Source organism: Nipponia nippon, unplaced genomic scaffold (assembly GCF_047370975.1).
Source record: "Nipponia nippon isolate SJK-2023a ecotype South Korea unplaced genomic scaffold, ASM4737097v1 scaffold_6, whole genome shotgun sequence".
NCBI classification, from domain to species: domain Eukaryota; kingdom Metazoa; phylum Chordata; class Aves; order Pelecaniformes; family Threskiornithidae; genus Nipponia; species Nipponia nippon.
The window spans coordinates 68305745-68323998 of NW_028262380.1; the positions used below are offsets into that span (position 1 = coordinate 68305745).

General features: G+C 37.6%; 1 protein-coding gene across 10 annotated transcripts in view; it reads left to right on the forward strand.

Moving 5' to 3' along the window:
• The window catches only part of OTUD4 (OTU deubiquitinase 4), a 36084-nt gene that overhangs the window by 5307 nt on the left and 12523 nt on the right, over positions 1-18254 (forward strand). For all 10 annotated transcript variants that reach the window (XM_087737117.1, XM_087737113.1, XM_087737115.1 and 7 more), the window contains exons 4-14: positions 2821-2871; positions 5907-5953; positions 9250-9322; positions 9812-9893; positions 10702-10846; positions 12824-12881; positions 13262-13379; positions 13613-13677; positions 15891-15991; positions 17357-17481; positions 17590-17770. In XM_087737117.1, the coding sequence (XP_087593243.1) occupies positions 2821-2871; positions 5907-5953; positions 9250-9322; positions 9812-9893; positions 10702-10846; positions 12824-12881; positions 13262-13379; positions 13613-13677; positions 15891-15991; positions 17357-17481; positions 17590-17770 (1046 nt within the window). The remainder of the gene's footprint in view (positions 1-2820; positions 2872-5906; positions 5954-9249; positions 9323-9811; positions 9894-10701; positions 10847-12823; positions 12882-13261; positions 13380-13612; positions 13678-15890; positions 15992-17356; positions 17482-17589; positions 17771-18254) is intronic.

Sequence of the window (18254 nt, forward strand, 5' to 3'; positions counted from 1 at the left end):
GGTGGGAAGAGTTTTTAATGCTCATTAAAAAACAAAACAAGCTTTCTTAAACTTTAATAATCTGTAGTGGAGCTACCAAAATCTGGATTTTATTTTAGTATAATGCCTGTTTTAATAAAGGCCATAGAATGTTCTTATTGTGCTATTTAATTGCTTTTACAATATATAAGGGATTTGACTGATGAGATCAGTGAAGTTTGTTTCAGGGTCTACAATTTATTATGCGTTGCCACTGTGGTTTTTTTTCTAAATATGTGTAACAAAGTTCTCTGTCATCAGCCATGGACATAAAATATTTTGATGTTGATCTATATTTGGCCAACCTTGTCAGTGTTAACATAACAAAATCCTTTTTTTCTTCCTTTTAAAAGAACAATAATAAATAAAGGTGCTCCTGTTTGTATGTGTTCTAGTGTGTACACCATTTAACTAATTTCCAGGATAGCCAAAACAGGAGTATGTGTAAGCATTTGTTACTAGAGGATTATTATTCATCTCTTTCTTTCTGTTCTAAATTTACCCAGACCCAAAATAAAAAGGCTGATTTAGATGCATGTTGGCATAGGGTAGAGAAGGAAAGCAGGAATAAGAGTGTGTGTATTTGCTGTAATTTCTGACAGAGTGCCCTATGCTCAAGTGTGACTGATCACTGTTAATGTGGAAGTTGTCAAGAATGAATGACATAAAATACAGTGAATCACTCCGGGAGAATGCAGCTCTGACTTGACTATTTCCATTTGCCAGGACCGTTTGTTTCCTAGTCCATCTAAGGACTTATCAACTCTTAGATCTCTCTCCCTTCTTTTTTACTTTATTTTATTTTATTTTGTTTTTTCACTGCTGATTTTTTAATATCTTTCTTTCCAGAATTACCCCACTCACTCCAATATCTGTTCCTCTACTTCTCTTTTCTTGTTGCATTTTGTAGTTTTTGGAAATACCATGACCCTTCTTGACTCTAAATGTGTGCTGTTTCCCCTCCTCAGTTCTGGCATCTTCTCAGCCAGGTAACTGCTTTGTCAGCCCTAGCTAGTTTTACTATCTTGGTCGCTCTCGTCGAAGCTCCCAGTCACACTGTTCTTCTTTTCCTCAGACTTGATCCAAGTGATATGACCTCTCCTCTATCCATCTTTGCTGTCCTTCTGAAAAGTCTCTTTTTTAAAAGTTTCTTGTCACTTTTCAGAATAGGCGTGTCATGTACAAGGTTGAGGTTTTTCATATCAGTTCTCGTTTCCTAGTGTTCCTACTCCCTCAGGTACCTCACTTCAGCTCTGCTGATCTCCTTTGCTCCCCATATCTCTTACTATACTTTGTGTTTTCCATCTGGAATACAGCATTGTTAACTTATGTCTCTTAAAAAAAAAAAAAGCAAACACCCAAACAACAAATGCCTCTTTCTGTAATCTCTTAGTTGAACTGTTTAGTCATCTGCCGCCTTAGTAGTTACACTCTATTGACATGTACTGGTGGTACTCACTGAAGCTCCTCTTCTCTCTGTCTATTGTAACCATTTCAGCTTGGATTTCTGTCTCTTTCATTCCATTGATACTGCTATAACCAAAGTTTCAGGTGACTGTGTCTAACCACCATCTTCATTTTCACCCTCATCCTTTCTTGAAGTGTTATCTTTGCTGCTGTCTTATATTCATTCTCTTTTTTAACTCTTCTGTTTCCTGTGAGAACTTTCTGGTGCCCTTCCTTTCTTCCTCTGTGCATTATCTTTAGGTCATTTAATTTTGACACACAGAACAACTACTGTCTATGATCATGTTTTACTGATCCACCTTTTAACTTCATGCCTGATTGCTTCTGTCTAAATTAAAAACTTTGGCTAGACTTCTTGATGCTTCTCATGAACAACACTGCCCAGCCAGGTTCAAAATGGCTAAAGCAGAACTTTTAATCTCACTACTCCACTCAGTTTTCCTTATTACCTCATTTCTTAAGCACTACGGGTAAAAAGGCCATCCAGCTTGTAGCTTAAGTTCATAACGGCAATTGCTTCGTTTGGACCTCTATGGACCTTTATTTTAACTAAATCAAGCAGATTATGCCTAAATAGCATTTTTTTAAATACAGCCTCTCTGTTGGCCAGCATCTTTGGCCAACACTTTGAAGTTAACATGTCTCAATTATTGCAGCATCTTTCTGTGGCCTTGACAAATATGAATTTGGCCTCTTCATGTGTGTTAAGGAGTGCAGCTGAAGGATTACATTCTTAGCCTGGCACTTACAGTGTAGCCCAATTGTTTGCATCCTTTCACTGAAAGTAAAAGCATTTTGTTTGAAGTGGTACAGAAAAGAGGAAAAAGTGCTTTATGATTTGCCTATACTGTATCTTATCACTACTTGGGTACTACAGAAATGTGACTCCCAGTTCTGATTGTCCATTGCTGCCCATTTCTTTTAACAAGATAGTTGAATAAGCCCACGCATGCTCTCTCCAGTGAGGCTGTGCACGCCTAAGATATATTGTCCATAAGCATTTACTTGACAGCATCTTTGCTTTCTTTCAGATTTCCCGTTTGGCTGCTGGATTTCTTTTAGTTTTGTTTGTTTGTTTGTTTGTTTTTGTTTTGGATTGTGTGATCACTCCAAAAGCTGTTTATGTGGTTATTTTCTGGAATGTGAACCTATATGTTTGACCATTTATTCACTCATCTCTACCTCACTTTATACTTAGACTGTAAGCTCTTTGAGGGCAGGATAGTCTTAAATTTCCAGTGGTACATTCCCATTGGTACAGGGGGTCATAGACTGGGGATTCCATATGCTACGCTAATAAAAATAACTAATTATTATTATTTTTTTTAAATACAGTTCATAGAGGGGCCATTTGAAGAGTATTTAAAATGTTTGGAAAATCCACAGGTATGTTAAACTTGATTTATAATAGAAAGCCATACTTTTGTTGAAGTTGATGGGTAATTGGATTTTTTTTCCCTCAAAAATATTTGACTGAGCTTAAGGTCTTTGAATTATGTGAATATATATGTTTATGCGTGTACTCTCTATTGTGAAATGATTTGGGGAATTTTTTTTGTCTTGATTTAAACCTGTTATTCTCAAAATTGTATCCAAACGTTTCTAGCCTCTGCAAATGCCAAGAAACATAGCGTGGCGAGGTTTTACTTGAAGACAGCCTTGAGTAAAGGTCTAAAAGTTTAGGTGATGAAAAGACAGCTACTTATGTATCCCTTACTTACACAAGCTTACTTGTGTAAGGGATATTATGAACAGTAGCCACAGGCTTTTACAAAGATACTGATTTGAAGGAAAATTATTATTTTTTTCCCCCTAATCTAATTTTAGTATTTGGAATCGTAGGATCATAGAATTGTTTAGGTTGTAAAAGACCTTTAAGATCATCAAGTACAACTGTTAACCTAGCACTGCCAAGTCCACCACTAAACCACGTCCCTAAGCATGACACCTACACCTCTTTTAAATACCTCCACGGATCAATAAACCCCAGGGATAACTCAACCACTTCCCTGGGCAGCCTGTTCCAATGCTTGATGACCTTTTCAGTGAAGAAATTTTTCCTAATATCCAACCTAAACCTCTCCTGGTGCAACTTGAGGCCGTGAACCTCTCGTCCTATCACTTGCTACTTGTGAGAAGAGACCAAGCCCCGCCTCGCTACAACCTCCTTTCAGGTAGTTGTAGAGAGTGATAAGGTCTCCCCTGAGCCTCCTCTTCTTCAGGCTAAACAACCCCAGGTCCCTCAGCTGCTCCTCCTAAGACTTGTGCTCTAGACCCTTCACCAGCTTTGGACACGCTCCATGTCCTTCTTGTAGGGAGGGGCCCAAAACTGAACACAGGATTCAAGGTGCAGCCTCACCAGTGCCGAGTACAGGGGGATGATCACCTCCCTGGTCCTGCTGGCCACACTGTTTCTGATACAAGCTAGGATGCTGTTGGCTGTCTTGGCCACCTGGGCACACTGCTGGCTCGTATTCAGCCAGCTGTTGACCAGCACCCCCAGGTCCTTTTCCACCAGGCAGCTCTCCAGCCACTCCTCCTGTAGCGTTGCACAGGGTTGTTGTGACCCAAGTGCAGGACCTGGCACTGAGCCTTGTTGAACCTCATACAGTTGGCCTTGGCCCATCGATCCAGCCTGTCCAGATTCCTCTGTAGGGCCTTCCTACCCTCCAGCAGATCGACACTCCTGCCCAACTTGGTGTCATCTGCAAACTTACTGAGGGTGCACTCGATCACCTCGTCCAGATCGTTGATAAACATATTAAAAAGAACCAGCCCCAATACTGAGCCCTGGGGAACACCACTTATGACCGGCTGCCAACTGGATTTAATTCCATTCACCACAACTCTTTGGGCCCGGCCATCTGGCTGGTTTCTTACCCAGCGAAGAGTACGCCTCTCCATGCCATGAGCAGCCAGTTTCTCCAGGAGAATGCTGTGGGAAATGGTTTCAAAGGCTTTACTAAAGTCCAGGCAGCCAATATCCACAGCCTTTCCCTCATCTACTAAGTGGGTCACCTTGTCATAGAAGGAGATCAGGTTAGTCAAGCAGGACCTTAGGGAGTTAACAATTTGTGTAAGCTGAGGCGGGGGAAAAGGGAACTATCTAGTACAACATAGCAAAATCTGTTAGTTTTTTTTTTTAGTACTTGTATGTAAATTTTATTGAATTTTCTGGTCCTAGAAATCAAAGCATGATTTTTTTTTTTTCCCCCGCCCTGCCATACCTACAGCATCCCTGAGGTTATATGCTATGCTAAATAGTAAACCATCTGTTTTCCAGTAGAACTTATTCTGCACTGAACTACGCCAATGTGAATGGTTTAGAGCACTGCACTGTGTATAGAAAATTTTTTTCATACATGTCTACTAATGTTTAAAAAAATCTTTTTGAAAAATAAAACATACAGTAGCTTTTTTACATGATCAGGGAAGTTAATATTAAGTTATTCTATATTTGAAAATTGTAAGGAGAATTTAAAAAATGATTAAACAAAATTGAACTGCTACAAATTCCTGCCCCAAAGTTAATTTCAGTCATTTATAATTGAGTAAGAATTTAAAAAAGGAAAAAAAAAAGTTAAAAAAAAAAAAAAAGAAAAATCTAGTCACATCATACTGGAGCACAATACAGTGATTAGGCTGGTAATGGAAGAAACAAGTTACTTTTCTGTGATTTGAGTCTGGGTTATGGTGTTACTGACACTTCACTGTTTAACAGCTTTAAAGGGCAGATATTTGGTCTTCAGGTATTGATATACAGCTGCTTGCATGAGAAACAGAACTAACTGTCACAAGTTTATTTTGGCTGTTTGGAAGTGGTCTGTCTACTTTGTGTTGGAGCACTTCACAAGACTCTCTCAAGACATTTGTATGGAAGTTTTCTGTGTTTTAGGCATGAGAGTTAAGCCTCAAGGTTCTTTTTCCAGTTCATCTATAGCTAAAGGGCCACAAAACCAGACAGTTTTGAAGGTAGAGAGTAACGTTTTTAAAAGCACTTGATAAATCTGACACTTTTTTAAAAAATCATTTTTGAAAAGCTAAACTGCTGGTCATTTAAGTTTAACAAAAGAAAAAAAAATAAAAACACTATCGCCTGTCAAAATCATACTCTCTAAGGATAGATCTGCATTTATGTGATTGTTTTTAGTTCTCAGTTTTCACACGGATCAGTTTCTACTTTGTGAAAAAAATCCCACTACCTAACCCAATACCCCTTAACCTAACTGGAATAGTTACTGTTATTTCAAAAAACCTTCAAATACAATCAAAGTGTCTCGGCTGAACTCCAGGCTCAGTGGTGATTTTTTTTTTTTTTTTTGACAGTGATTTCTTGCTTCTCTTGATCTACTTATCAGGAAGTATAATCATTGTGTGTTTGATTGAACTTAATTTTCTTTTTTTTTTTCTTTTCAATACAGGAATGGGTTGGACAAGTAGAAATAAGTGCCCTTTCTCTTATGTACAAGTAAGAAAACCCTTAAATATGTTTTATTGAGATCAGTTCAATTGTTTTGTTAGTTGGAATAGCAAAGATGGAATTGTATGTTATGCCGTAGTTCTCCAGAAAATTATGCTTTGAAAATTGCAGCTGTCAAAGTATTAAATAAAAATAGAAAAATGAGCTTTGAAAATGACATGTAATGGGATTTGAATACAGGTTTGCAATAATGTCATGCATCTCACCTGCAGAAGTGATTGTGGGTAGAGTCATACAGTTTGTATTTTATTAATTTTCATATCTTATTTTTTCTGTTAAAATTGCTTTTCTTCCTATTTCTCACCAAGGCTTTAATATTAACCCTATTGCTAAGCTGTGGGCTGTACCCATTTCTTTCTTATCTCTGTACAAATGCTCTGATGTAGCTAAGTGATGTGAGTATTGTAGGCTGTATGCTAGAAAGCCGTTCTCACCCCTCCCCGGTATGAAGTTGTATGTACTGGTATAAGACTACCTGGTGTACTGCTGTAGCTTATTCTCTTTTCTGTATAAATTTTCCTTTTTCCACTGTATCGGTATAGATGAAATGGTGCGAGTTTGTCAAGGGATATAGCTTGAGCTACGCTTAAGAAATCCTTCAGTATTTGTGCACAGGCAAACACTCCTTTTGGTGATGAACAGTTTTGCTGATGTGTTTTTATTAAATATAATCCTGTATATTAATCTTTCTTCACAAAGTAGTATGAAACAATATGCTGAATATTTATAACTGCTTTCTAATTACTGTGTAAGGGAATGAGCGAAGTACAGCATCTTGTCTTTCTGCTGTTTGTAAACCAGTTAAAAAATGCAGTTTTTCAAAATGCTTACTGTAAATTAGTGACGTTCTTTGTACTTTGACTCTTGATGACACAGTTGATAAGAGGAAAGAAACAATCTAGTTAAATTACTTTCAGGTACTTAGATGAGTGCTAAGTGCAGGAAATTGCATGAAATTCTATCTTTGCATTTTATGTGGTTAATGGGACAGTTTAGAGTGGCATGTGCTGCATGGGTGGAAGAGGACTGAACTGGAAGTCAGAGTAAGGCTTGGCTTGAAACTTACAGAGAGGGTCTGATGGTTCGATTGAGCCAGGGTGTACAGGGACGTAACTCAACTTAAGTCAACAAAATTGCATTCTTGATTGGAACTGGATGGTCGTGATCTTCTGTTTGTTGTATTTCTGGCCATGAGAAATGTATTCTCGTGAAATTGAAGCAGTTTATTTTGAAGTCATGATACATTGATATCCAGGACCACAGCTGATAAATGAATACAGAGAGAAATCCAGGTTAATAATAGGTTTGTGTTTTTGTTTTTTTTTTTTTTTTAACTTCCTTTGGAAGTGTGAGGAGGCTTGTGGCATAGTTGCAACTATATGTAGTATTTCACTGCAGAGTTGAACACATAACAGTTGTTACTGCCATACTTGTTTTGGGAAGACTGGCTTCCATTAAAAAGGCAATTTAGAGGCTGTGGGGAAAGTAGGAATGGTGATACAGGTTGGGGGAAAGAGTACCTTCCCTTCCTGTATGCTGGTGGACTGAAGGAAAGCAGAAGTATGAATTTCCTGTTTGTGCCAAGTGGAGAAGAGAGAGAGTTTCAGACTTTTCGAGCATAGGGTAGAAATGCAGTGTGAATAGGTTTGTTTTCATTTCCACTCCTCAGATCTGTCAGAAGTATAATTCGGTAAGTAAATTTTCCTTGCCTCCTTGAAGCGGGTGGGTCCCTGAGCTATAAAATTCTTTTCCTCTCAGAATTGCTTTTTCTGACTACTTGTAGAAAGTTTTTTTTTTTTTAATCCAAAAACTGCACCTGTGAATATACTTAATCATTTTGTAAGACTAATTAAGCTTCTGCTTGTGTAAGCAAGGAAGAAGTTGAAGGAAGTGATAGGTTGCTGAGCAAAGAATTTGAAGGGAGGATTATGGATAAATTAGATTTAAGATCATGACAGAGATTGATTATAACAGAAAAACAAGTAGCAAAGATTGATAATTTTTTAGGTTTTAGGATGTCATGTCAGTATCAGTTGTGGATTTTCCTGTATTTGTCACTTTCTATCCAGTTCAACTTTTTATGCTTTTTTAATCTAACAAGATAAAAAAAGAATTATAAGTGTGGAGTGTAAATTCTAAATTTGCCTAACTGTAGTAGGTCAACTCTTCATTTATGGTATTTTTAATCCTCTTAAATGTAATGAGGTACCAAAACTTAGTTTGCAGCAATAAAAAAATTTTCTAAACCCGTTTTGAAAAACTATGCTGGACTGATACGCTTGATGATGAGTGTCTGCCAACACTGCAACAGCATGCTACCTGCTGGTTCAGTCCAAGCTTCCCCAAAAGTTTGTTTCCATTCTCTCAGTTGAAGAGACAACAGAGGGGTTTCTTTGCCACTTTAAATCCAGCAATTTGAGTCTAACAAACACAGCATGGTGTTCGACTCCACACTTGCTGGAGTCTTTATCTAAAGAGAAAGGGAAACAGCCTTCTGAATGTCTTCTTTGCAGTGAATTAGCCATTTAAAAATGCAGGAAAAGATTCTTCTTGCTGCATGTGAAAAAACAGACATGTGGAGGGCATGATTTTCAGAGGTGCTGGAGATTTGGTTACAATATCTGATCCTCAGCCTGCTGATGGTCTGTTGGGCTTTTGGCATGTTCCTTAGCATGCTGTGGCAGCTGGGCCACCATTTGGGAGCAGAAACACGGTGTGGACCCTTCTGAGCACGAGAACTTGGTTTGGGAGGCAAGAAGGGTTTCTGAGCACAGACATGGGCTGTTCCATTAGCTGGCCTGCGTGCCCAAAAAGGGTTCTCGCGTGCATGTAATCAGTGTGCTAGTACAAGTTTAGCCTAAGCCAGTACAAATTTAGCCTAAGCCATTGCTCACCTTCTGGAAACTTACCGCTATTTCCTGTCTGTTCATAAAACTAACCTCCTCTCTGTTCTGGTGGGTTTCCAAATGGCAAAGTGTAATGAATTTCTTCAGGACTGGGGAGCCATCATCTTTCTAGACACAGCTCCAGAAAGCGGTGTCTGGAAATTTGTTTTACTTGTCATTGACCCTGTGCATGTTGTGCCAGCACATCTTATTCTAGTATATTCTTTCATAAAAGTAAGACTTTTTTTTGACCAGTGATAGTTGTACTCGTCTTTTTCAGTATTCTTTTCAATTAGGTGTTTTCTGTGGCTATGTATGTTCCTTCAACTTGACTTGAATATTCCAGTTTTTATTGATACTAATTTTTAAATGAATTCTTAACTGCTACTTTTTTCTCAGGAAAGATTTCATAATATACCGGGAACCAAATGCTTCTCCTTCACATGTAACTGAAAATGGCTTTTCTGATAAGGTAAAAAAAAAACCAAACAAACCTGTGGCTATTGTGAAAGGCTGAATTAAGATGACTTTATAAACAGCAAATAGTTTCATGTGAGTTTTATTATTCAACACAGTGAAATGTTCTGAGAATTCAATTTTAACAATTTCTTTTGTACATATTTAAGGCAGCTATTCTGTTAACACAGAGGGCACTTTTAACATAGATGGTCCATATTTGGGGTGTGGTATATCTTCCTAGTAATCTAAAATTCTGTAAAAATCAATATACAAGTGCTAACTCACATAGTTACATCTGTCAAATTCTTTTTGACTTTCAGTCAAATTCTTTCTGATTTTAAGGACATCCACTAAACATTTTGGTCATTTTACTGATACTTTGAGATCTTGAGAGATAACAAAGCACACTGGTACTTTAAATTGAATTTAAAAGGTAGTGCTCATATGAAAAATCAAGTGAGATGCAAAACCTAAAATACCTGTGTGTGTTTTTTTTTAATAGGTATTGCTGTGCTTCTCAAATGGAAACCACTATGATATTGTTTATCCCATTGAGTATTCAGAAAAGGCTGCTCTGTGCCAGTGTAAGTATTATGTTGGTTAGTTAAAAGCACGTATTTTTACCAAAAATCTTAAAATGATCACCATCAGGTTTCAGGAAAAGAGTCTATATGAAAGTTTATTATAGTCATTCTTCAGTAGCTTAGTTTTCCATTTGAATTGTCAATGACTATGATTTTGCGAGAGCATAAATTTTTATTGTGTCCTGATTCTTGACAAAGCAGATTATATACCAGGAGGAGAAGACCTAGCTGCCTCTTTGAATTTGGGTGGTCTAATGTAAACAGAAAACGTTGGTGTACTAATTTATAATCTGTTGCATTGTCTTTGGCCAGCATTCTAGTTTAATTTTGTATTTCAGACTATGTTAGCAAACTAATTGTTTATGCTAAAATTAATCCTTGCATGTGTAACTTGTCAAAGAAATCATGGGGGTTGCACGTGTGAAAAATAACTGTCTTCATGAATTATTGTTTTCTTTACTAGACTGCAGAAATGCCCAAAGGTTCTCATCAGGTTTGATGGGTCACTGTGACACTCCCTACAAGGATTCTCATTTTTTTATGAAAACTCTGCCTGTGCGCAGTGTTACAAGGCTAAGGCGAAATCTGCCTGTCAAGAGACCTGTTTTCTAGTAGTTTCCTTCATACCCATTAAGCCATAGTAGCTGCAGCTGGTTTTGCTTCTAATGCCTTCACTGTTTCGCTTAACACATCAAAATGCTTGCTTGCTTTGATTGAAGTAATTTGAAATGCATCTGTAATGGTGGTGTAAAATCTCATTTACCTTGTAACTGATTTTGCCCTTCCGCTTTCTCCTCCCCTTCTCCAGCTCTGCTGTATGAGTTGCTGTACGAGAAAGTATTTGATACAGATGTAAAGAAAATCATAGCAGAACTTAGTGCTGTTGGTGTGACAGAGGAAAGTAATGGTAGCAGTGAAGTATCTGCTTCAGATTCAGAAGATGACAACTACAGGTAAATCCAATTTAAAAGTTAACGTAAGATGCCTGTGAGTAATACATGCTGAATAAGTTTTTCTGAATACCTAGTGGGTAGGAGAATCTAACAGTTAGGGTTGAAAAACCTTTACAAATTACTAAGGATAGAAACGCAAAGAGGTAAGGCTAGAACTATGAAAGAATGAAGTATCTTATCTCCACTGTACAGGGTTCTGGTTCCTCTGTTTTTCCTGCAGTCTAGCTTTGGGTCTCTACGTAATGGAATATTGCCATTGCAACATGTCCCTCTTCCTGTTTAAAATAGCAGAATCTTTTGGGAGAATTGTCAGTGTGCCAGTCTGGCATGGTAAACTCCATGAGAATTACTTGGCTCACTCTTGCAACTGAGTAGAGTTACAGGAATCTAATCCAAGTTGTGTTGCTTCCGCATCTGGGGGCTGAAATGCCTGCTTGAGGTGTAGCTAATGGAGAAATACAGATGTAGATAGTAGACGTAGATATAGATGTACTCTATTTTGTTCCTTGATCTTTATGAAGTGATTATATTTGTGGGTTTATATTCCTTTTGCTGGACCTGGATGCTCTAGCTAGCTCTGAGATTTTGACCTACTGATTCCTTTTGCACAGTAAGTCTTTGACAGTGCCATTTTTGTATTTACATATTGGCAGTTTTTCTTCTGTTTAATACTGTTCTTAAAACCCTGGCTTGTGTGGAATTCCATTGAAGCCATGGAGATTATGCTATATTAGTGCATCATGTCGCCTCTTTCCGCTGAACATCATTGAAGTCCTTTCTGGAGGCTCTGCTGTAGTCTGTGTGGCATGTGACAGAAGAAGTTCTTTGAGACGGTGGGAGCTGATTTTTTTTCTTCAAGCTGAAAACAACAGAAAGGAAGATGATGGAAATCGCCACAGAAAGAAAACCAAGTTCTGGGAAAGGGATTAGCTTCCTTTCTTGTTTGGAAAAAAAAATACTAGGGAACATTTCCAGTTAAAATACAAAGTATTTCTGCCTCGGGGAACAATTATTGTAGTTAAATGTCAGAGTGTGGAAACCTTCTCTATTCCTTTCTGTTCTTGGAGCATTCCTGGGCTTCATATGCAGTAGCATTACCCTGTATCTTTGGGATTCATAAGAAAATATACTGCTAACCTCCAGAGCACCTTTGTAAATGAAGGTCATATACTCACTTGAGACCATCAAACTCAATGTTTTTGATTTAAACCATATGTCTTATGATGCAAGAGCTAGTGTGTGTGACTCTTGACCTAGTTAACCCAAATTACAAACACTTTGCTGTGTTTATGAAGTCTTAAATTTTTTGCTTGTCTTAAAGCTGACTTCAGCTTGTTTTACTACCTAGTTTTCCAGAAGATATTTTTCACTTTATAAATGTGAACTTTTCAATTATGTTGTTATTAAATGTAATAGTTTATTTTGGTTTTGGGAGAAGTTAATGCTGACAGTTGCCTACAACTGCCGTAGGGAAAAATACTTGTTTTTTCTCTATGGAAAGTAATTTTCCAGCGATGTCAGGTGTAGAAAATAAGAGTAAGTTAGAGTGCCTGATGCCAATTAACTAATGGAGTGGTTTTTGGTTTTGAGGGTTTTTTTTGTGTCTGCTTTTGCTATGTTTTCCTTGCAAAAATTTTAGAGGAATCTTGTTTCCCTTGCCTGCCCCCTCCTCCTTTCCCCCCCCCCCCCCCCTTAAGTGATGGCTAAGTCAGTACATGTAAGTTAGACTTCCTAAAACTTGTACTTAGAAACAGAAATCTTATTTTTAGCTTTATATGATATAGAAATGTAGTTCTTTTTTTAGACTTAGCTTTTTCATTTTAAGAGATGAAGATGCTCTGTGGTATGCTTATTGTGGGGAAAAAACTGTAGAGGGTGGTAGTTTCAGTATTTTTATCCACTTCCAAGATGTTTCTTACCTGATTTCCAGGCCTTATTAATACTATATTACTGCAGCTTGCTTCTGTCCTTTTGCAGAAGTAAAGCTACAACAGTTAATGACATGAATGGATTGAAGTCTCTTTCCGGCAACAAGGTATTTATATGTTAAGATTTATTTTCTTCCTAATAACTTGTACTCTGCTATCTTTTTCCGTGTTTAAGGTTCATGAGAGGATCTTGAGTTTCTAGTTTTCCTAACATGTAATATCTTAAAAACTACTTATTTCTTTGAAAAGTAACGTTTGCTTTTGATGTGCCGAAAGGTGGATAGTGTCCTTTTTAATGCTGCTTAGTTCTTAATTTTGTTCTGGTATGGTTAAAAGAACACTACTGAATTTTTTTTTTTCCAAAGGTCTTTATGTGTTTTCAGCATCTTTATATTTCAGTTTAAAGCTTGAGCACTGTGATTGAAAAATGGAAAACTGTATATCATTATGTAGTTGACCATTTAGCACTTTGTTTTGTTTCATACAGCACCTTAAGAGCAACGGGAATCCTGCCTTGTTGGTCTTGCCTAAAAAAGTTCTTAAATCACTCAATCCATCAGTTTACAGAAATGTTGAATATGATGTTTGGCTCCAATCCAAATGGGGTAAGTAACTGAATTCTTAAAAGTTACAGCTTTTGCAAGCTGATGTATAAAGCGAAGCCCTCTTGAAGAACAGTGGTGCAAATGGGAGTTTGGGTTTAGGCAGTGGTCTTCCTCACATGGGTCAGTGTGCAGATTTAGGACCTGAACTTCTGGTTTGCATTTTTACTGCATCAGGAAAGTAACTCTTTTGGTGTACTTAAACTAACAGTATATTACTGCTAATGTATTTACAGATCAGCAAAAACAAGATTTTTCTATTGCTGCTGGCATGCAATACTCAGTTGGAGATAAATGTAAAGTAAGTAGTATTGAATTACAGTTTATAGAGACATGAACATTTTGCTCAAGATGCCTATTTTCCCTCCTTGTTAACTATTTTGAAATATAATTGCTACTTTCTAAATATTCTTTGATTGTGTCTTCCAACTGTGCATATGCTCATTATTTAATTGTTGGTGATGTTCATGACTTACAGCGTACATGTAGGAAAGGCATGTAATAGAACATCTGATCAGTACAGTTTTACTGCATTAAAAAATCACAAGGTTAACTTCAAGAGTATATTTAATAAGATGAGTGTGGCCAGCAGGTCGAGGGAGGTGATTCTGCCCCTCTACTCTGCTCTGGTGAGACCCCACCTGCAGTGCTGCGTCCAGCTCTGGGGTCCTCAGCACAGGAAGGACGTGGACCTGTTGGAGAGGGTCCAGAGGAGGGCCACAAAAATGATCAGAGGGATGGAGCACCTCTTCTACGAGGACAGGCTGAAAGAGCTGGGTTTGTTCAGCCTGGAGAAGAGAAGGCTGCAGGGAGACCTTATTGCAGCCTTTCAATACTTAAAGGGGGCTTATAAGAAAGATGGGGACAGACTTTTTAGCAGGGCCAGTAGTGATAAGACAAGGGGTAATGGTTTTAAACTAAAAGAGGGTAGATTCAGGCTGGATATAAGGAAGAAATTTTTTACAATGAGGGTGGTGAAACACTGGAACGGGTTGCCCAGAGAGGTGGTAGATGCCCCATCCTTGGAAACATTCAAGGACAGGCTGGATGGGGCTCTGAGCAACCTGATGTAGTTGCAGGTGTCCCTGCCCATTGCAGGGGGTTGGACTAGATGACCTTTAAAGGTCCCTTCCATCCCAAAGCATTCTATGATTCTATGATTACTGTTGGTAAATTGGCTTTGTTCTAATCTCATTACTTTCAAGTAATGGAATAGAGCTTGTTTTAGTTACTGCAGATCCTGAAGATCCTGAAGTTTTGGCTGATTATTCCTCTTGAAGTATTCAAAGTGTATTACACAATTGCTCTTCAAATTCTATTCAAATTTGTAGTATGTATTGCTGCTTAAGAAGAAATAAGATTTGCCATTAAAATCTGTAGTACTCAAATTTTAGATTAATCTCCTTAGGTGTGTTAACTAAACTGGTGGTACTGGGCTAAATATGGTTCTTTCTAGGACAGTTGACCATCTATTAAAATTATTAATATTCATGTGAAAATATTCAGTTAGGTTTATCATGCAGCATGAGGGCTCTTTAAGTTTGTACTTTTTTTTATTTGTGTAATGGAATTAAGCATAATGAATAAATTCCGCAAACCCCCCAAAACCACAAACCCCCAAAACCCCATACAAAACAAACCAACCAACCTAATGTGGAGTTGATTTTTTATTGCTTCATAGTACAGGCTTAAAATTTGTATTTAAGACTCTAAGGCTGTCTTGTGTAGTATTTACTAAAGGGCACAGATACTATTAGTAGAAAAAACTCTGGCAATTAATGTACTCTCTCTCTCAAATTTTCTATGTACCTGTCAAGACAGTAAATATATGGGATAAAAACATGGGAAGGGAAGGTGAAGTAAACAGTGAAAAGTGGAGTTGACTAATGCAGCTGGAAAGCCGAATGTTGTAGCAGAATGTTATGAAATTTATTTTATATGTAACAGAAGAGTTCTAAGAACATGGAATGTCAGTCAGACAAGTAACACTATGATCATGTCTGAACAACTTTTTTTGGTTGTTTTAAAAAAGTTTCTGAAGAATAACTTCAGAAATAGTTGGTGTTCATTATGTTCTTAAACTAAATTTCACTGAAGTTAGTAATGAATTTTTCTTTTCTTTACATGGATTTTAACAAGGAAAAGCTTTGGGTTTTATTCTAAGAGAAAGTGTTTCAGTAAAGCTGAAAACCCTTGATATGCTGGTTACTCTTAACTTTCTCATGTAGCTTTGAAAGCCGTGTGTCATTAAGTAGTGTTACCTGGCAAGCTTTCTGTTTTGTGGTTGGTTTTTTTTAATAGTATTTTTATTTCTTTTTGAAGACGTAATATGGATTGAAGATTTGGTTTTGATACATTTACTGAATTACGTGATGTTTATTTCTCAGGTCTTCTGTTGCCCAGAGGAAAAGTTCGATTTTTAACATTGCTGATATTTTAAAGAGTTACGTCCTCTCATTATCTTCTTTGAAGCTAATGCACCTTTTTTTTTTTTCTTATTCTTTTTCCTTATAGGTGCGCTTAGACCATAATGGGAAATTTTATAATGCCCATATTCAAGAAGTTTGTTCAGAGAATGGGCCAGTTGTTGTATTTGTAGAAGAGCTTGGAGCAAAGTAAGTGCTTAATCTCTTTTGGAAAAGAGTGCCAAACTGAACCTTGGTAATGGCAGCATTACTTTAGTTCAGAGTTAATTTCAGCCCCTGAAGTGTATTTACTTCTTTACTTGAAGCAGTACTACCACAGAATTGTTAAGAAAACAACATACTAAATAAAAAAGGAAAAAGGGGTTCTACATTGATTGTCACTTTAGACTTTTTTTCTTTAGTGCTTAAGCAGTCTGGATATTACTTGCAGAGTAAAACAGTAACTACATTAGTATTTGAATCTTGTGCAAAAATAAATTCTATCCCAAACAGATTGACACCATCCTAACTAAATGTCGCTTGTTGCGCTTAATAAATAGATGCTAGATTTGTGACAAGCTTTTCCTATTAAAAGGTCCATCAAATCACCTAGCTTCTCTGTTGGATGAGTAGCTCTGCCTGATTTCATACAGAGTGCCAAGTTGCTGTTTAGATCAGCATCATCTTTGCCCTACCTTGGGACAAACTGTTTAAAGTTGTTGTTGGGGGTTGTGGGGGTTTTTCGTGTGTTGTTGGTTGGCTGTTTTTGTTGTTTTCTGGGGTGGTAGTGGTGGTGGTTTTAGTTGTTTGGGGGGTGAGGTTTTTCTGTTTGTTGATTTGGGGGAGGGGGCAGTTTGAGACATCTTCTTGAGCTCTCTCTAACTCTTCTGGGGCAAAAAACCCCCACAGCTGAATGTAGTTGGGGAAGAGGAAACAGTTTTGGTCAAGGTAAATGAGGGAAGGAGAAGGATGCCCATTAATCTCATGCAATCTCCTTCTGTAAAAAAAAAAAAGGAAAATGTTTTGACATCTGAAGATTGTCTCACAGTTTGTTCCCTTTTTAAATTGAGATTTAACCTGATTTGAACTGTGTTATAGATTTTTAATGTCTTCCTTTCAAATAATGTAAACAGATGCTTGGACATCCATACAGCATCCTCAATTAAAAATGCAGTAATTGCTCTGGGATATAAACCACCAATGTAATGTGTTCCAGTCTTGACATCTATTGCAGTGTTTGTGATAAGTTTATCTGAGTGTATATTACTTTTTCTGATCATTCTCCTTTTCTGTCTGCCCTGAAGACATTATTATACTCGCTTCACAAATGGCTGATCGTTCTTGACTGGATAAGCTTGCATCAACTTATCAGAGAGAGTTTTATTTTTTAAAAAAAAAAAAAGTTTGTTCTTCTACACATTGCTTGAGTGTAATGATAAAGAAGAAAGGACTTTGAATGCAATGTTCTGAAAAATGGAAAGATCCATCGATCTTAGTAAACATGTGGTATTAATTTATGCAAGCCCCAGTCTGGTCTTTAAGATATTTTTCCCTCCATAATTCCTTGTTTTTTAGGCATGCTGTCTCACTGAAGAGCCTTAAACCTCTTCCACAGGCCTCTCCTATGGAGGGCTGGAACACTGTGCCAGGGAAGAAGATAAAAAAGTTTTTCCCAACATGGGGGCAGAATGCTCAGCCCGGTAGGATTGTACCTGTCTTTGTGTGGCAGAATCTTTATTGTCAGATGTTTTGTCTCAAAGAGTGTAAAAAAAATTATTAAAAAAAAAAAAATCACGTCTTTATCACAGATGCAGATTGCAGAGGGCCAAAGAATCAGAGCAAGTCTATAAAACCCCAGTCAGCACTACCTCCTCGACTTCAGCATACTGTGGGAACCAGGCAGCATCAGTTCTTAGGTTCTGGACCCCAACCTCATCAGACCTCAGCTGAGCAAAAAGCTCCAGGCAGGAATCCTTCCCAAACTGTAAGGTAAAACTGCAAATAACATCTTCCTTATCTTGAACTCTGGCTGAGCTTCTTGGAGCCCAGGTGCCTGCTTCAGATGCTTCCAACATGCTCTTTTGAAATATGTTCCCATTGAATTCTTAAGAAGTGTTCCAAGTTCTTAAGAATACACACAAGCACAAGAAAAAAAAATATTTTTTTTTTTTATAAATCTTTTTCAAAATTACTGCCATCATGAGCTCCTACTTTTTTTCTTGCATGGCAGCATCTTCTCCGGAAGCACTGTACACAAAACTGCGGTTGTTCTTGGAAAGTGGATGTTGTTTTTTTTTTCTGGTTGGGGCTGAAGTAATGTTGCATGTAGCATTTCTTGGGCACGGCTAAGATCTTCCCTCAGCTTCTGCAGAACCTGTCATAGAGGACTGCTTCATGTTATGACATCACTTGAAGGAGTACCAGAACAGCATTTTGCCTACATTTGTTGGTAGTGGTTTTTTGATTCATTGTG